The sequence below is a fragment of the Gambusia affinis genome, linkage group LG07 (genome assembly GCF_019740435.1).
Source record: "Gambusia affinis linkage group LG07, SWU_Gaff_1.0, whole genome shotgun sequence".
Lineage (NCBI taxonomy): Eukaryota > Metazoa > Chordata > Actinopteri > Cyprinodontiformes > Poeciliidae > Gambusia > Gambusia affinis.
This window is the reverse complement of record NC_057874.1, coordinates 10,705,653-10,720,983: the sequence shown is the minus strand read 5'-3', so window position 1 is coordinate 10,720,983 and position 15,331 is coordinate 10,705,653. Positions and strand designations below refer to the sequence as shown.

The following is a 15,331-nucleotide window of genomic DNA, read 5'->3' as shown; positions in this document are numbered from 1 at the left end:
GAAGAAATTGAGGCTTTTAGAAAGTAAAATTGTATTTGGTTAAATAATAGGAAAAAAAGCAGTAAATGTTCTGGGCCTGGTCTAACAGGGTTATGATGCCGGAAAAAGAACAAAAATAATTTAGTTTTTAAACCTCATTTCATCACATGGGTGGGTCATATAAATATGAATATTTATCTGTCTGGGAAAAATGTTGTTTTTCCATTAAGGCTCTTCATGTCTTTTAAAAGACTCATGTGAACAGTAGTTTACTTTTGTCATTAGTCTTTTTCTTTATTTGGTTTAAAGCAAACGTGGGTTCAGCTAAACATCCGGTGCAGTCGGCACATAAACCTGGTATTTGTTGTCCTGTTTTTGTTATGTAACTCTTGGAGACTGTGACTCAGCGTCCTGCAGGATTATCCCTGAAAGTACAGGAAAGAGGCTGAATTGGTTCCTCTGTGCATGTGCTCCCCATCTTTGGGTTAGATCAGGACTAATAGCCAGAGGCTGTTATCAGATACAAAACATTTTTGATGTCTTTTGTGGTAAGCAGCAATCTACAGCATACTCTGAGAAAGACACTGTGGTAGATCATCTGGGATTTATTTTAAAGCGTTGTGGTGGGCTGTGACACGACGCTGCTGATTAATTACTGGCTGCCTTCAAAATGTTTCTGAATGTTGCACATTAAGGCCAAACTATATTAATTAACGACCTTACTGTTATTCAAATGCAACATATGTTAAAATATGGGTCGTTTTAACAGGCTTGAGTTAAAAATTCATAGAACTAAACCTTCTTTTGGCACCTTTTGTTAACCTTTTCTCTCCCTCTCCTTCGAATCGTCGTCTCTAGTTTCACTTCATTCCTGAAAGCAGCACAGTACACGGTAGCCAGCTTTGCAGACTTTCAAAATAAAGTAAATTTTAATGTTTTGTGATAGAGGTACACTGATTAATCTTGGAGATCTGCGATAGGTCGATACAGGCATGAGAAGCGGATCTTATCCATTGATCTTATCTGCCTCCGCAAAGATCTGAAAATCAACCGCTGTACTCTTTTACTCTGTCGTGAGAGAGATTTGAAAGACAGGCTTGCCCACCAGGTCATGTCTGCACGTTTGCAGTTAACAATAGTCACCCCATTGTTGCCAACTCAGCACCTTTCTTCCTATATTTAGCAACATTTCAGACCAAAACAAAAGTATCTGTCAACACCAGAATCAACAGGTCAGGCTTTTTAAAGATCGGCAATCGGTAAGCAGTCAGAAAACTGCAATCGGTGCAGCCTATTTGATATTTAAATTAATTTCAAACCCTGGTTATCGTTGGTGTAAGTGCACAGTGTTTTACATTGTTTCAAAATATAAAGAAAACGTCACTCTGAAAATGTGGCAGCTCTTATCTTGAAGCGGAGGTGTAAAACGATCGGTTACATGTAGAGGAAACCCTGCATACTTAAGTAGTTCATCTAATCTTACATCTAATCTGCTGAAGAAAAAACTCAGTCATAAATATTTGTTTCTGGAAACCATGCATCATTGAAGTTTTGCAGCTCATGTGTTTGATTTGGTGAAATCCTTTTGCAGGCCAGCTTAGCTGCATCTCTTTCCCAAGTCATGAGGAAGAGTTCCTGCGCAACACGGTGGGAGCTGCGCCGTACATCCTGGTGCTCGGCCAGGACTGCGCCGCCCGCTACCAGCTGCTCAACTGCCTGCTGGGGGAACGGCTGCTGCCTCTGGGTGCAGAGGCCGGAGAGGCCTGCAGCGGCGTCCACGGCATTGTCTGCAAGCGTAGGAAGCTGTGTTTTACTCACGGCAGACAGACGCGGCTCAGCTTGGCGCTGCCCGGCCAATACGAGCTGGTCCACCAGTTGGCTGCAAACCGTGGTCGCTGGGATACGGTTCCCAGGGAGGACCTGGAAATCCACGAGGAGTGTGAGGACCCAGCCCACAGACTAGCAGAGCTGGAAATCACCCTGCATCACCCTCTGCTTCAGGTAGGCTGCAGCCACTCCATATAACTCCTAGTTATATGGACAAAACCATATAACTGGGAGTTATCTGGATAACTCCCAGTTGTCCATATAAAAAGTAGCTGAATCTGACATGAAGGTCAAAGTGCTCATCATCTTACAGCTCCGTAGTTTGAGAATTTGTTAGGAGTCGTAATTATCGATCTGCTGCATCGCTCATAGACTTCTCAATGAATCATAAAATATCAAATCAAAGTTGTCATTTCAGATATGCACAATGGTGGGGACTATTTTATATGCAGCTAGAGACCAACCCTGAACACTGAAATGGGTAAATATTGTTGCTATGGAGATGTTTTTCCCCGTCTGGGACAGGGATGCTGGTCAGAGTTGATGGATGGAGGTACAAACAGGACAGTCATGGAAGAAAACTTGTTAGAAAGTGGAGGACATGAGGACAGAGGTCCACCTTCCAGCAGGACAGTGTTCCTAATCATACAGCCAGGAATGCAAAGGATTAGTTTAGATCAAACTATGTTCATGTTACACTGGCCTAGTCAAAGTTCAGACTTAAATTAATTTGATTTGTAGCCATGCTTAAATATTGGTGCTCACATGATGCTAATCTGACCATGTATGTTTCCTTTGTCTTTATTTTATCATCTTGTAAAACAAATAATACAGAATTTATCATCTTAATCTATTCACGTTAAATAATTGACGTCTCTTCTGCGTTTTATTTTGTAAGGAGGCTGTTCTTCCTCCAATTATAAAAACCAATGCATAGATTGTCTTCTTTGCTTTTTCTCATCCAGTTAAGCTAGTTTTTTTCTCACATGGCTCAGCTCACAAAGAGATTACAGAGCTGAGCAGATTATTTCTTGGGCCATTCACTTTCCTTCCCCCTCACTCTACCTGATTCATGCTGCTGTTCAGGAATGCACTTCTTAGCAGCTGCTCTCAGTGTTTGCTTCAAGCATTTGTTGAAATAGACCCATAATTGTGTGAGAATAGGGAGAAACGTTGGACATGTTGCAGTCATGCAACAATTTCATTCGCTGTGACCTGAAAATCACAATATCCCTTGGGGGTGAACACATTGGACACGGTGGAAGGACTGCAGTCACTCCTGTCATGTGGGACACATGGAAATTGGCCTCTAATCGCTTAGACCAAGATCCTTCACCAAGCATCACATAGCCCAAGAAACTGGGGTTAGCTGTGCAGCGGGACGACCCGCCCGTCCGTCCCAGCCCCCTTACGTAATGCCACTGGTCTGGTGTGATTCACATGACTGGGTAATGTAAAAAAAAGATCTCAAGCTCTTTGCTGTGATGCCGTTGCCATGGAAAAATTCGAACTCTGGGACACTGACAAGAAATAGTTTGAGGTTATTTTACTAAACCTTAGCTAAGGCAACATCTAATTCAGAACAACTGAAGTGGAAATCAATTTTTTACCAAAGCTTGATGCACGCTGTGAGATCTCCAGAGGTTATGACCCAAGTCTTGACCTTGACCTGGTTTTCATTTGGCTACAAATTTTCATTTAGGTCACAGAGAACTGCATGAAAGGAAAACATCTGTTAGCAAAACAAAACCAACAATTTTACACCCATGTTCAAATTTCCATGGATGGAATTGCTTTGTTTTGTGGTTTATTTAGATCAAAGTGTGTCGCACTTAGGTGGTGACGCTTCAAACGACATAAGGGTGAGTTTGATCTCGCTCTATATGCTTGTTCTTATTAACAAACATGGGTTTGTCACATGCTACAGCTGCGTGCTGTTGAGGTTCATGTTCCCGCTGAATTGGTAAGGCAGAGCTGTGATTAAACACGAGATAAATGAAACCGCAGAATCTCTCTGCCGGCTGTGGTATTCACACTGTTCTGCTATAATCACAGCACTGTGCTTTAAAGGCCCTGCAGACGAGAACCAGCTTGTTAATTAGCTGTCCTTCATGCTGGAGTTTATTCTCTGCTCCCAGCTTGGCCTAAATTAAATATAGTCTTAAACTACATTTATTAAATGTAGTTTAACAAATGTAGCAACAGAAGATTTAATAGATTATATTATATTATATACTGGTTGTGACATTAGCAGGTACTCGTCTCTTTTTTCCCCCTCTATTTCAGATTAGGGGTGCACCGATTGCAGTTTTCCTGCTCGATTGTTTCTGAGTTGGTAACGGGGGGTGACTATTGTTAACTACAAATGTCCAGACATGACCTGGTGGGCCGATCGATCAGTCAAACTTTTCTCACAGTAGAACAAAAGATGACAGTGGCTGATTTGTAGACCTTTGATGAGCTAGATAAGATCGGTAGATAAGATCAACCTCAAATGTAAGTATCGGCCGATCACTGATCTCCCAAAGTTAGGAAAATCAGCAGCAATAAATTGGATGGTTGATAAATTTGTGCACTTACTTCAGATCATTGTTTTGCTCCAAAAGGCTCGTGGATTAATGGCTGTCAGCATGATATTGTTTCTCCAATACTGGGCGATTGTGGCTCTGTAATCGTCTTGTGATGGGAAGGTTGTAGTTGCGTACAGCGACTGCTGGGCATCCAGAAACCACTTGTGACATTCTTATTGGTTGTGCACTTCTATTTTCCAAACATGTATGGTTGTATAATTTCTATCTGTTTGCAGCCATTTTCACGTACAAGTGTAAAAGTTGAGTTGGGGGCGTGGCAAGCAGCAGGTGACTAGGATTTAAAGTGACAAGACGCCCTAAGACTTCTCATTCTGAAAGGAGCTCAAAACTGGCAGAACTGACCAGGCTAAACTATTATTAACTAAGAATGATCTTTAAAAATGTTATGAACATGTTTTATAAACCACATAGATGTATCATAACCTGTTCAAGGAAACATTATAGGTCACATGTAACCCTAGCACTACAGGTAGATTATAGAAGTCAGTTCTAGCATTATTTTGTTCAGATTTGCTCAGGTTTACAGAGTTACTTGGATGCTGCTAACACTCGCTGTGACTGTTGCGGCTTTACAATGCAGTCCCAGTTAGCACTGTTGATAAAAGATCTGCAATGTTGTCCATAAAGCACTTAGTTACTGTCAGGCTTTGAAGATTAAAGCTGGACTCCATCTTAAAATCAGCAGTCAGACATTATTTTGATGAGTTGCCATTAGAAACGGGGTTACATGAAGGCAATTCAAACACTGCACTGACTTCATCTTGCCATAAACAAAAGTTTGCAGGCTATCTTTGTTCCAAAGAGACTGGCCAGGCCGACTCGCCTCTTGTTTCTTGGAGACGGGACTGACTGTCTCCTTTGTTATGTGGTTGGTCATCCCTATTTCTCTGCTCTTTTTCATGCTTTCTCTTTCAGACCATCTGCAAGTCTATTTTTGCTAATGTTGTTTTTCAAGGCTTAAGAAAATCTCTTTATTTGTGTCATTATTTCCTTTTCTCCTCCATCACAAACATTCCTAAGGACACCGCAAATATTTATGTGCTGCTATGTGTTAAGAATAGAAAGGAGCATGTGATATAAGCAGATGTTCTCATTTTTTGGCTTGCACTGGTCTGAAATGTTTAATTCTTCATCAAAAACAATATTAAAATAATGTCCAATGTTTGTTGGTTTTTCACAAACACTGGTATATTTGGCCATTGGGAAGGACATTTACTTACTGTGTGAGATGCAGACAGCTGATAAAATTTTTTAGCAACAAACATGAGAAAGCTCAGGAGAAGTGGTGTAGAGATTGCAAGGATGGAAAAAACACATTAGTGACCTAAGTATGATTTATCGTAGCCAATGTTATTTCAATGAGCAGACATAATATGCAGGGTTTTCCCAGCTGCCTTTCTGTTCGGCGAGTACTGCATCAAAGTATAAAAGCCTCAACGCTCAAGGTGAACCGCAAATATAATTTAACATTGCAGTTTTTGAACTTCCTGTTGAGCACATAATGAGACTGATGTTAGCACACATTCTGACTAAACTAAAGAATGTGCGGTGTATGCGATTATACCTCACACTCGCTTGCCTCTGCAGTTCAAAATTGATGAAGTTAATGTAAATAAACCATTCCACCACCAATCACAGATGGGCCTTTTCCATCCAGTATTCCCTGCAGATACTGCATTCGCTTGGACAAATAACCAACCACATCTAGCTAATCAAAATACTTTACCAGTCATTACTAAACAAAGAAAACTTTTAAGAAGTATTTTATTTATGTATCTTTATGTTTGGCTTTTTTTAGAGCTCTATGGTTGCATGTTTAACGTGAAATTACCTAGTCTTATTTTGATGTCCTAGTGCCCCTTCCACTGGGATTAGCAGGTTTTCTGGGGGAAGCCCTGAATACGACCTCATGTTTGTCAAGGAAATCCCCTCAGGTGATGCCTATGAATTATTAGCCATACTCCTTTCAGTTCACAGTCACAACAGCGTAAGCTCAAAGCTCACACGGCCCGTGGTTTCAGTGGACCAGCTTATGTGATGTGAACAGACAAAGTCATCCTCAGTGGGGCGGGAGTGGATTGTGCTTTTATTCCTGTCAAAATGAGTACTTTTTGTAAAAACCAGCTCAGGTGGACGTGGTGTGAAATAAAAAATGAATAAGCATGTTTCCTTTACGAAAGCCCTGGGAACTTTTAGGGTTAATCATGGAAATACCATGAGATTTTTAATAAAATATGGTGCTCTTTTCCAGGAAATTGAAGATTGTCTAAGAAACATTTTTTTTTTTTTGGGGGGGGGGTGATCTGAGGAGGTTATACTAAGAGGACTGATTAAAAATGTGCGTATGGGTGTGGTGTGATGGCGCAGGGGTTGAGCACGGCCCACATATGGAGGCCTTGGTCCTCGGCGTGGCTGTTGTGGGTTCGATTCCTGGCCTGGTGACTTTTGCTGCATGTCTTCCCCCTTCTCTCATAACCCACTTTCCAGTCAGTTAACTATCCAATAAAGGCCACTAGAGCCAATGAAAAAAGTGTTTATTTTTATGACCAAACATTGTGGAATATTATTGAAGACCAAATGATGTCCTATTGGCATTAAATATTGTAAGTTTTAATAGTAATTGAGGCAACAGCAATTTTGTTATGTGGGGAATCCTCTATATAAATCAACCTAAAGTCTGTATCTTCAACTCAAGCCCCTCCAGTTTATCCTCCTTCAGTTTAGTTTCCAGATTAAAATAATGCCAATTTAATCTAAACACGGAGTTCAACTCAAATTGTTCAGAAGTCACAGAATGGTGCTCATCAAAGCAGCAGAGCTGGTGCCCCAGACTGGCTCTTCAGTGTTTGATTAGCAGCCTTTGGACGTTTCCCTCTTTTCTTGGTGCCAATTTCCTGTATGTTTAATGTGAATTAAGGCCTTCAGTGGCAGTTTATTGTTGCGTCAGTGTTGCTAAGAAAATAAGATCTTCCACAGAAGGTTATGTCTAAGAAGGTCAGCATGTATAAAGTCCAACCTGCTCCTCACTAATCCATTCTCTTGGAAAATAGAAAAAGAGGAAAAACTTTGTTCTCTTTTACGAGCATCTGAACTCTTTGGTATTTATGCTGATCAATACAATGGCTGATGTATCAATTTTCTCACAAGGCATAGAGTTGACCTGCAATGGAGGCTGACAATAGAAAACCATCAAACTGGAAAATATGTGGTGAATCTTTGGAAAATTTTCATTGGAATTTACTTTGGGGATTTATATATATATATATATATATTTATTCCCAACTGGCAACTATACGTTGCATTTCTAGTAATTGACTGGAAATTTCTCACATATAAATGTACCAATATTAACGTTTTATTTTGATATAGGCAAACAGTCACGCCATTGTATGCTTGTTTAATTGGTGTATATCGTACATATTATATTTATCAAATATTACCAAAATGTACTTTTTTAATGTAAGTTGGATAAATGTAATTCTCATTTTCTGCATTGTTGCTCTTGTGGTCTGGACTGAAAAATGTGGCCTCAATTCTCCAGGTTCTAGAAATAATCGGTGCATGTGATGGAGAAATGCATGTGCATGTGGGGGGTGTGGTGCATATCGCCCTGCAGTATGCAGCAATTAATGCTCTACATGCTTGCATGTGATTGAGGAATTGCATGGATGTCAAGTGTACTTGCATGAAATTTAATTGTTTTACTCAAGAATTAGGTGTTGATTTCTTTATTCCCTTAAATTCCAGTTATACGGTAATTCAAATGGAAAGTTTCCAACACTAAAAATTTCCACGACTTTGCAGCACTAAGAATCAGTTAAATTTGTTCTTGTTGACCAGGCAGTTGAAAGAGACCAGTTCTTTAGTCCATAGGTAGGACAATACTCAGAGATTTAAAGCTAAGTTTTATTGTCTGTCTTTTGGGACATTGAGGACTGTTTACCACAGTAATAAAACAAATATTTTCAGTTCTTCTCGTGACTCAGTGATGTACTATAGACACGTTGCATTAACAGAACTGCATCCCTTCCAGGCTCTGGCTGCAGAAATGCTAGATTTTTATGTTTTAGAGGGAAACACGGGAACAGCATTTGGAACTTTAATCTACTTTTTAAAGTAAAATAAAATTTTGTAACCTTCATAATTGCTACCTAATAGACAACGATTGAATGATTATTCAATTTAACTTTAGCATCAGTGTGACATTAATTTTAGTAGTCGTTGTTATATATCATAATTTTCTTATGTATTGGATTATATTTGTCAGGGATGAATTACAGCCTGATACCTGGGAACATGATGCATGTTTTTATAATCAGTGATCAAACTAGAATTGGTTTTAATTAGCTTTCTGAAGTTCAAAGTGCATCATGGGTAGGTACATGCTTGCCTTGTAAATAGAGTCGTAAACTCATCATCATCATTGTGCGCCGGGCAGCTTGTAGCAGCTGTTTCTGTGGAAGTGAGGAAGGAACATATCTAGAGCGCTTTGTTTATTCTGAAAATGCAAAATTCATTTGATTGTAAATGGATGTAGGAACAAAATTATCTTTTAACCCCCTTAATATGGAGTGGAAGTAGGGCAGTAACTAATGATTGTTTTAGTTATTGATTAATCTATCAGTCTGATGGATTTTTAAAAATTGCACATTTCAAGCCTTTTTTATTTATACAATATAAAATATGCATTATAATATACAGTTAAATTCCTTTATTGCCTGAAATGCAGTAACACAGCATTCCTTTAGTGAATGCTTGTATCAAAAGATGCATATTCGGCTAAAAAATACTTATAAATATGTGAAAATTTCAATCCTCTCTGTTTGAATGAATATAAATCCAGTGTAGGTCTAATCCGTTGACAATTTTTTTTTAATTAACCGATTAATAATTGCATTGCAAAGATGATTAATTGGATATTATTATATATATATATATATTTTTTACAGTATTTGAACAAGGTGAAGCTAAAACTATGCTACTTGAAGAGATCTGAGCAAAACTTATTTGCATACAATTTTTTTATATTGAATTCAAAATATATATATATTTAAAGTTTTGGCTTAATTACTGCTTCTTTCTGCTTGATTTTTTTTTTTAGTCTCTGCACTCAAGTTAACAATTACTTGAGTGGAATTGCATAAGAAGACAATGGCCAGGCTCCTCTTATGCAGAATGGAAAGTAGAGTATGCATAAATGTTGTATCTCAATGTGTAAAGTTAGAGACATGCTCCACATGAAATAAATAAATCCTATTTACAAAATAACAACTGTGGCGTACCACAAAAATCTCAAAAAATAAGCGGTGAAAGCTGTGAATTTTGAGGTGGAAAGAAGCGAAGTGGCTTGAATATTAAATATTCCTGTTTCTCTTTAGGAAACAAAGGTCATGGTGGTCCCCTGTCCGAGCGTCCAGCCCATAGAAGAGGCCCTGGAAGACTGCACTCGCAACGTCGTACCTGTCATCCTCTATGCCATCAACCAGGACTCTCTCAGCTCGGAGCAGGTGGCCGAGCTGCGGAAGATCAAAGAGCTGCTCTTGTTTCCCATTTGTTTTCTCCGCATCCCTGATTCCACACTAACGGCCTCCCCAGAATCCAGCTGCCGGGCGGAGAAGGAGAGGGAGAAAAGCGTCCTCCACAAGCAGCTGCTCTCGCTCGGCTTCCTGAACACTCAGACCGGACACTGTTCCTGTGGAGCCCCTACGCAGACTTCCGCCCCGGGGGCTAAGCCCCAAAGCATGCTGGTAGAATCTTTTGAAAGGCTGCATCGGCTGCTGGTGCCGTTCGCTCGCCAAGTTCTCCAGAACCAACAAGTAGAAGCAGCCAACCTGCTTAATGGGCTTCACTGTCGATGTCTTGACCTTTTCATCAACCAGGTCAGAAGATGACGCATCCTAGCGCTGGTTTGCTGTATTTGCTGTCGTCAATCCGTGACCTGTTTGCTGCCAGAGTATTTTGACCCCTTGCAGTCTCATAACACAAACACTAACAGACCTTTGTCGTCTTTGCATCGCTACCCTGCAGGCCTTCGACATGCAGAGGGACCTGCAAATAACTCCCCGCAGGCTGGAGTACACTCGTGAGAAAGAGGGTGAACTCTTCAACTCCCTGATGGCCATCGCAAATCGAAAGCAGGAGGAGATGAAGGAGATGATCGTGGAGACCCTCAGCAGCATGAAGGAGCAGTTGCTGGAGGATGCAGCCAATCTGGAGTTTACAGGTTAGTGAGGCGGCACACTGGAAACTTATGAACCTCAGACTGCTAACAGGGTTTCTTTCAGCTTTCTGGAGTTTGGGAAGCATAAATAACATGATGCCGTTTGGATGCAGCCTGAATAATCTATAAATGACCTTCTGCAGGGTTGACTTACTAAATAGCCAGTAAATTAAACATTGGCATTACATTTCATGACTCACAACAGTTATTTTACTAATCTATTATTTTGGAGATGAATGTAGTAATTGTACAAAACAAATTCTCTCATTCTGCAGATATTTCATTTAATCACTTGAGCTTATTTCATACAACATTTGAAATGAATAAGAAAATCCAAATAAACAAAATAATTATGCTTTTAAATCGCAAAATAAGCATTTTATTTTCTAAAATGCAACAACATAGCATTCCTTGGGTGAATGCTTAATCATTTGTAGCAAAGGATGAATTTACACCTACAAAAAAACACTTCCAACATCAAAATTTGAACAGCTCAGCCCTTTCTACATGACTTAACATCAATACAGTGTAGCACTGATGTCTTTATTTTTTCCATTAGCTAATTGATTTGATTGGATACCAAAAGGTGCTCAATAGATATTTTTTTAAATCAGATGAAGCTAAAAATGTGACTTGATAAGTTCTGGGTAGATTATATTTAAAGACAGCAATTTCAGAGCTTTATTTTAATCTATAAAGACGCTGGAGAGGCTTTTCTGTCAAATATAAGTGTTTTCATATTTATAAGTTTCGTTGCTTAAAGTTAGAAATATGCTTTGTCTTAATTTGTGTTCCTTTTACTGTTCAGTAATCACATAAAAACAGACCAAATGTCTCCTATTTTAGTCTTTTTCTTTTATATCTTTACCAGACTTTGACCATCTTTAAAGACTAATTCAGACTGTTTATGGTTTATCCGTCCTTTGCTGTATTTTGTGAAACTGATTTATAATTTCTTTGAGAGAAAAGCAAAAGAAGCTTCTTCGTTTTCTCCATTGAACAGAAGTTTCCAGTTATGAGCCTAAAAGGCTTGAGGCCATTTTATTGAGCTGAGACTCTGTTTTGATCCAAAGGGGCAGAACTGGCTGGGTTTTGCAATTTGTCCTAAAAGTTTGGCTGAACTGTTAAGTAGCTGGAAAAGAACCGTTCTGTCGGCTGATGCCAGAAATCCCTCTGGGGTTGTTCAAGACAGGATTTCTGTTCTCCATTTTTTTATGAAGTTAAACCCTGTTGAGATTTTACACCATATTTAAATCCATTTACTGACTTCAGCAGCAATAATTTATAGACCTACCTTTAAACTCTGTAAATGGGAGACAAATACTTACAGCAAATCAGTGATTGGGTGTGTGATAAACCTTCCTTTTCTTTCTAAAATGTTCTCATTTTTCCTTTATTTCCATGATTATGCCTGATCAATGTTATTTTTTGTCTTGGTTAACACATCACCAATTATGACTGACTGCCAACGTGAAGCATGTGAACGGTTAACAACAAAGAAAACTGGGTTATGGCCACAAAACAACATGAGTTGTGTCTGATTATTTGTATTTGGATTAGTATTTCCTAAATTAAATAAGATTCTTAAAAAACATACTTGTATATAAATGTTCAAGTTTGTAACCTCTAAAGTCTCTTTGTTTGCACCAGCATTTAATATTGCAGCGCAACATGAAATATTGTGTACAAATGACCACTGGAGGCAATTTGGAACATATCTGATACCCTAATTAATGTTACCCTTTATTAATGTTTTAGCTTTGAACTCCTTAATGAAGAGCTTAATCTTAATCTCTGAGATAAACAAATACTTTAAATTTTCAGTAATCTTGCTACACATATCACAAATTCTTTTTGTGATATGTGAAAAACATGAGCAAAAGCAACCATGTGCAGAAATCATCCATTGCTGTTTTTCTAATTTTTATGCATTTTTCCAACACATAATTTCATTTTATAGCACAATTAAGTAACTGTATTACCTAGAGTTATAAAAATGCTGTACATATCAAAAACAGCTTAAAAGAAATTTGACTTCTGCTTCCTTGAAATTGGCCTCTGTCTCTTTAAGATTCTCAGACTCTTTCCAACACTCACCCTTCAGCACATCATCAAAATAATCATTAAATTTGTGTGGCCATGTTTGTTTTTCAGTAAAAAAGTTGCTGGATTTTGTGATCTTGCTCACTGGTATTGCAATGAAAAATAAACAAAACATAGGAAACAAAAGAAAAAGACATTTCAGCAACAGCCTATTCCTGAAAATTTCTCCACCAGCTTTGCACTCTGTAAATTTTGGAGCATTCTTGAACACCTGTGTTAAGGATCACCAAAAAAAAAAAAGAAAATAGCAGCTCGTGACATCCATATTTGTTTGTGCTGATCGCGCACATACGTGACAGATTATCTAACACACTTTTCTTTTATCTACAGATATCATTGTAACGACCAATGGAGAGCCTGTTACGTCAAAGGAAATAAAGTCCTGCATCCACTTGATCCAGGAGCTGATAGTGCTGCGTTTGAATCAGGCGGTGGCCAATAAGCTGATCAGCTCTGTGGACTATCTGAGGGAGAGCTTTGTGGGAACTCTGGAGCGATGCCTCGAAAGTCTGGAGAAGTCCAATTTTGATTCCTCTGCACACAATGTTACGTCTGAGCATCTAAAACAGGTGGGGAGGAGCTTATAATGAGCAGTGGAGCGTGTTTTATAGCGCTGCTGAGAAGTGAAAATGTTCAAATCAAAATCTGTTGCTTTGTTTTTTTCTTTGTTTTACATAACTTCATGATCTTCTACTGCACAGTTTATATTTAGTCCTGCAAGTCGACCTGTTAGAAGCTGCAAAAGATGGTTATTGCACGTTTTTATACTTCCACTTGGGTTTCTGAAAACAGCCAGTGTTGAAAAAAACTGACGTTTTATTGCAAGAAGTTAATGTTTTCTGGAATCTGAAAGATGAGCTGTTTCAAAAACCTCCTGATTGTTCAGTCAAGTTCAACGGGCACTGCACCGTTACCTAGCAACCCGAGCCAAGCCCAGCCCTTTCACTTAGCAACCCAAGCAGAACTCCTGCATATTTGGTCAGCTGGTTTTACCGCTGACTGTGCTGTATAATGGCTGCTGGAAAAGGCAAGTGTTTTGTTGTTGACTTACCATCCACTTGCTGCATTCTTGTTGGTTTGGCAGGAGGCTCCACTTCTGCTTTTCAATGTGCAGTGTAAACGTTGAGTTGGGGGTGTGTAGCCAGCAGCAGTTTTTTTGGATTTAATGTGACAAGACGCATTAACAGCTCTACCTGAAGAGTCCCAAAGGTCATTTCAATCTCTAGATGAGGAAAGATGGACAATAACAGAGAAACTACAAAGTGTTAACTGCTCTCCTCATTTTGTTTATTTTGTTTCCTTCCTAAAAATAATGGCTTAGATAAATGTTTGCCAAAAGTGATTTTTATTTATTTATTTTTGGCCAAAAATGACTTTGACCTTTATTCTAGAAAGGTGGCAATTTGTGGGGAAAGAAATTAAGGCCGTATACTTTCCTTCCTCTTTACAAATATGCATGACTTCACGTTGGTTTGGTGGTTGTAACAAAACAATGTGAACCTTTAATACTTTTCAAAGTGACAAGTGTTAGTCTGTCAAGTTTATTTGTAGCACATTTAATCAACAATGCAAGTGCTTAGCACCATAAAAACATAACAAAGTAATCAATTATCAAGCAGCAATAAACATCACATTTTCTCAAATGCCATCAGAATCATCAAGCAAACTTGCATCAAATACAATAGTCAATGTTCTACGTACTGCTAGTCAAAAGCGACTCAAACATGTTGGATTTTAGCCTGGATTAAAAAAAAAACAAAAAACAACAGTTTCAGCAGTTTTGTAGTTTTCTGGAAGTTTATTCCAGATTTGTGCTTCATCAAAACAACAGTCTGGATTATTAGATGACATCTATCTTTTAGGTGTGACTTTTAATCCGGTTCCTCCTTTCTTGCTCTTTAGTTACTTAATGCTGCCTATCATGTGGAGGTCACCTTTCATTCAGGATCCTCTGTGACTAAACTGGTCTGGGAGCAAATCAAACAGGTGAGGACTCAAAAAACCTCTTTAAAACAAACCTTGGTAAACTCTGAACTTATTGTGTGTGTCTAAATATATGTTTCACATCATTGTCTTTATTAGATAATCCACCGGATAACGTTGGTGAACCCTCCTGCCATCACACCAGAGTGGAAGCGGAAAGTCGCCCAGGATGCGATAGAAAGTCTGAGCGCTGCCAAACTGGCCCGGAGCATCTGCTCCCAGTTCAGAACCCGGCTGAACAGTTCCCACGAGGCCTTCGCAGCGTCTTTACGCCAGGTTAGAGCCGTCTCCTCTTCCATAGCTCTTACCATCTTCAGCAAACGCTAAATTCATCTGACTGAGGTCATTTTTAAAGAACATCGAAAGTTCAAATAAATTGAAAAAAGATGCTCATCATTTTCCCTGAACACTTTTGTTTTTATCCAGCAATTCAGTTTAACTGAGAAAGGCAAGAAAACACATTAACCATTATTATTTTACCAATTCTGCAATAAACGGTGTGGTTGACGTCAGGCCTGTTGCAATACACCAATTAATCGCATGATGAATTAAAATAAGATCAATCATTTACATTTGCATGATTTATCCTTTTTCTTTTTTGCTACCAAAAACCGGATGATAAAAATCT

At 38.9% G+C, this 15,331-nt stretch overlaps 1 protein-coding gene across 1 annotated transcript in view; it reads left to right on the top strand.

Moving 5' to 3' along the window:
• The window catches only part of dstyk (dual serine/threonine and tyrosine protein kinase), a 31,008-nt gene that overhangs the window by 3,836 nt on the left and 11,841 nt on the right, over positions 1-15,331 (top strand). Inside the window, exons 2-7 of the mRNA XM_044123188.1 lie at positions 1,571-1,980; positions 9,776-10,276; positions 10,425-10,620; positions 13,051-13,289; positions 14,623-14,706; positions 14,803-14,979. Of these exons, the coding sequence (XP_043979123.1) occupies positions 1,571-1,980; positions 9,776-10,276; positions 10,425-10,620; positions 13,051-13,289; positions 14,623-14,706; positions 14,803-14,979 (1,607 nt within the window). The remainder of the gene's footprint in view (positions 1-1,570; positions 1,981-9,775; positions 10,277-10,424; positions 10,621-13,050; positions 13,290-14,622; positions 14,707-14,802; positions 14,980-15,331) is intronic.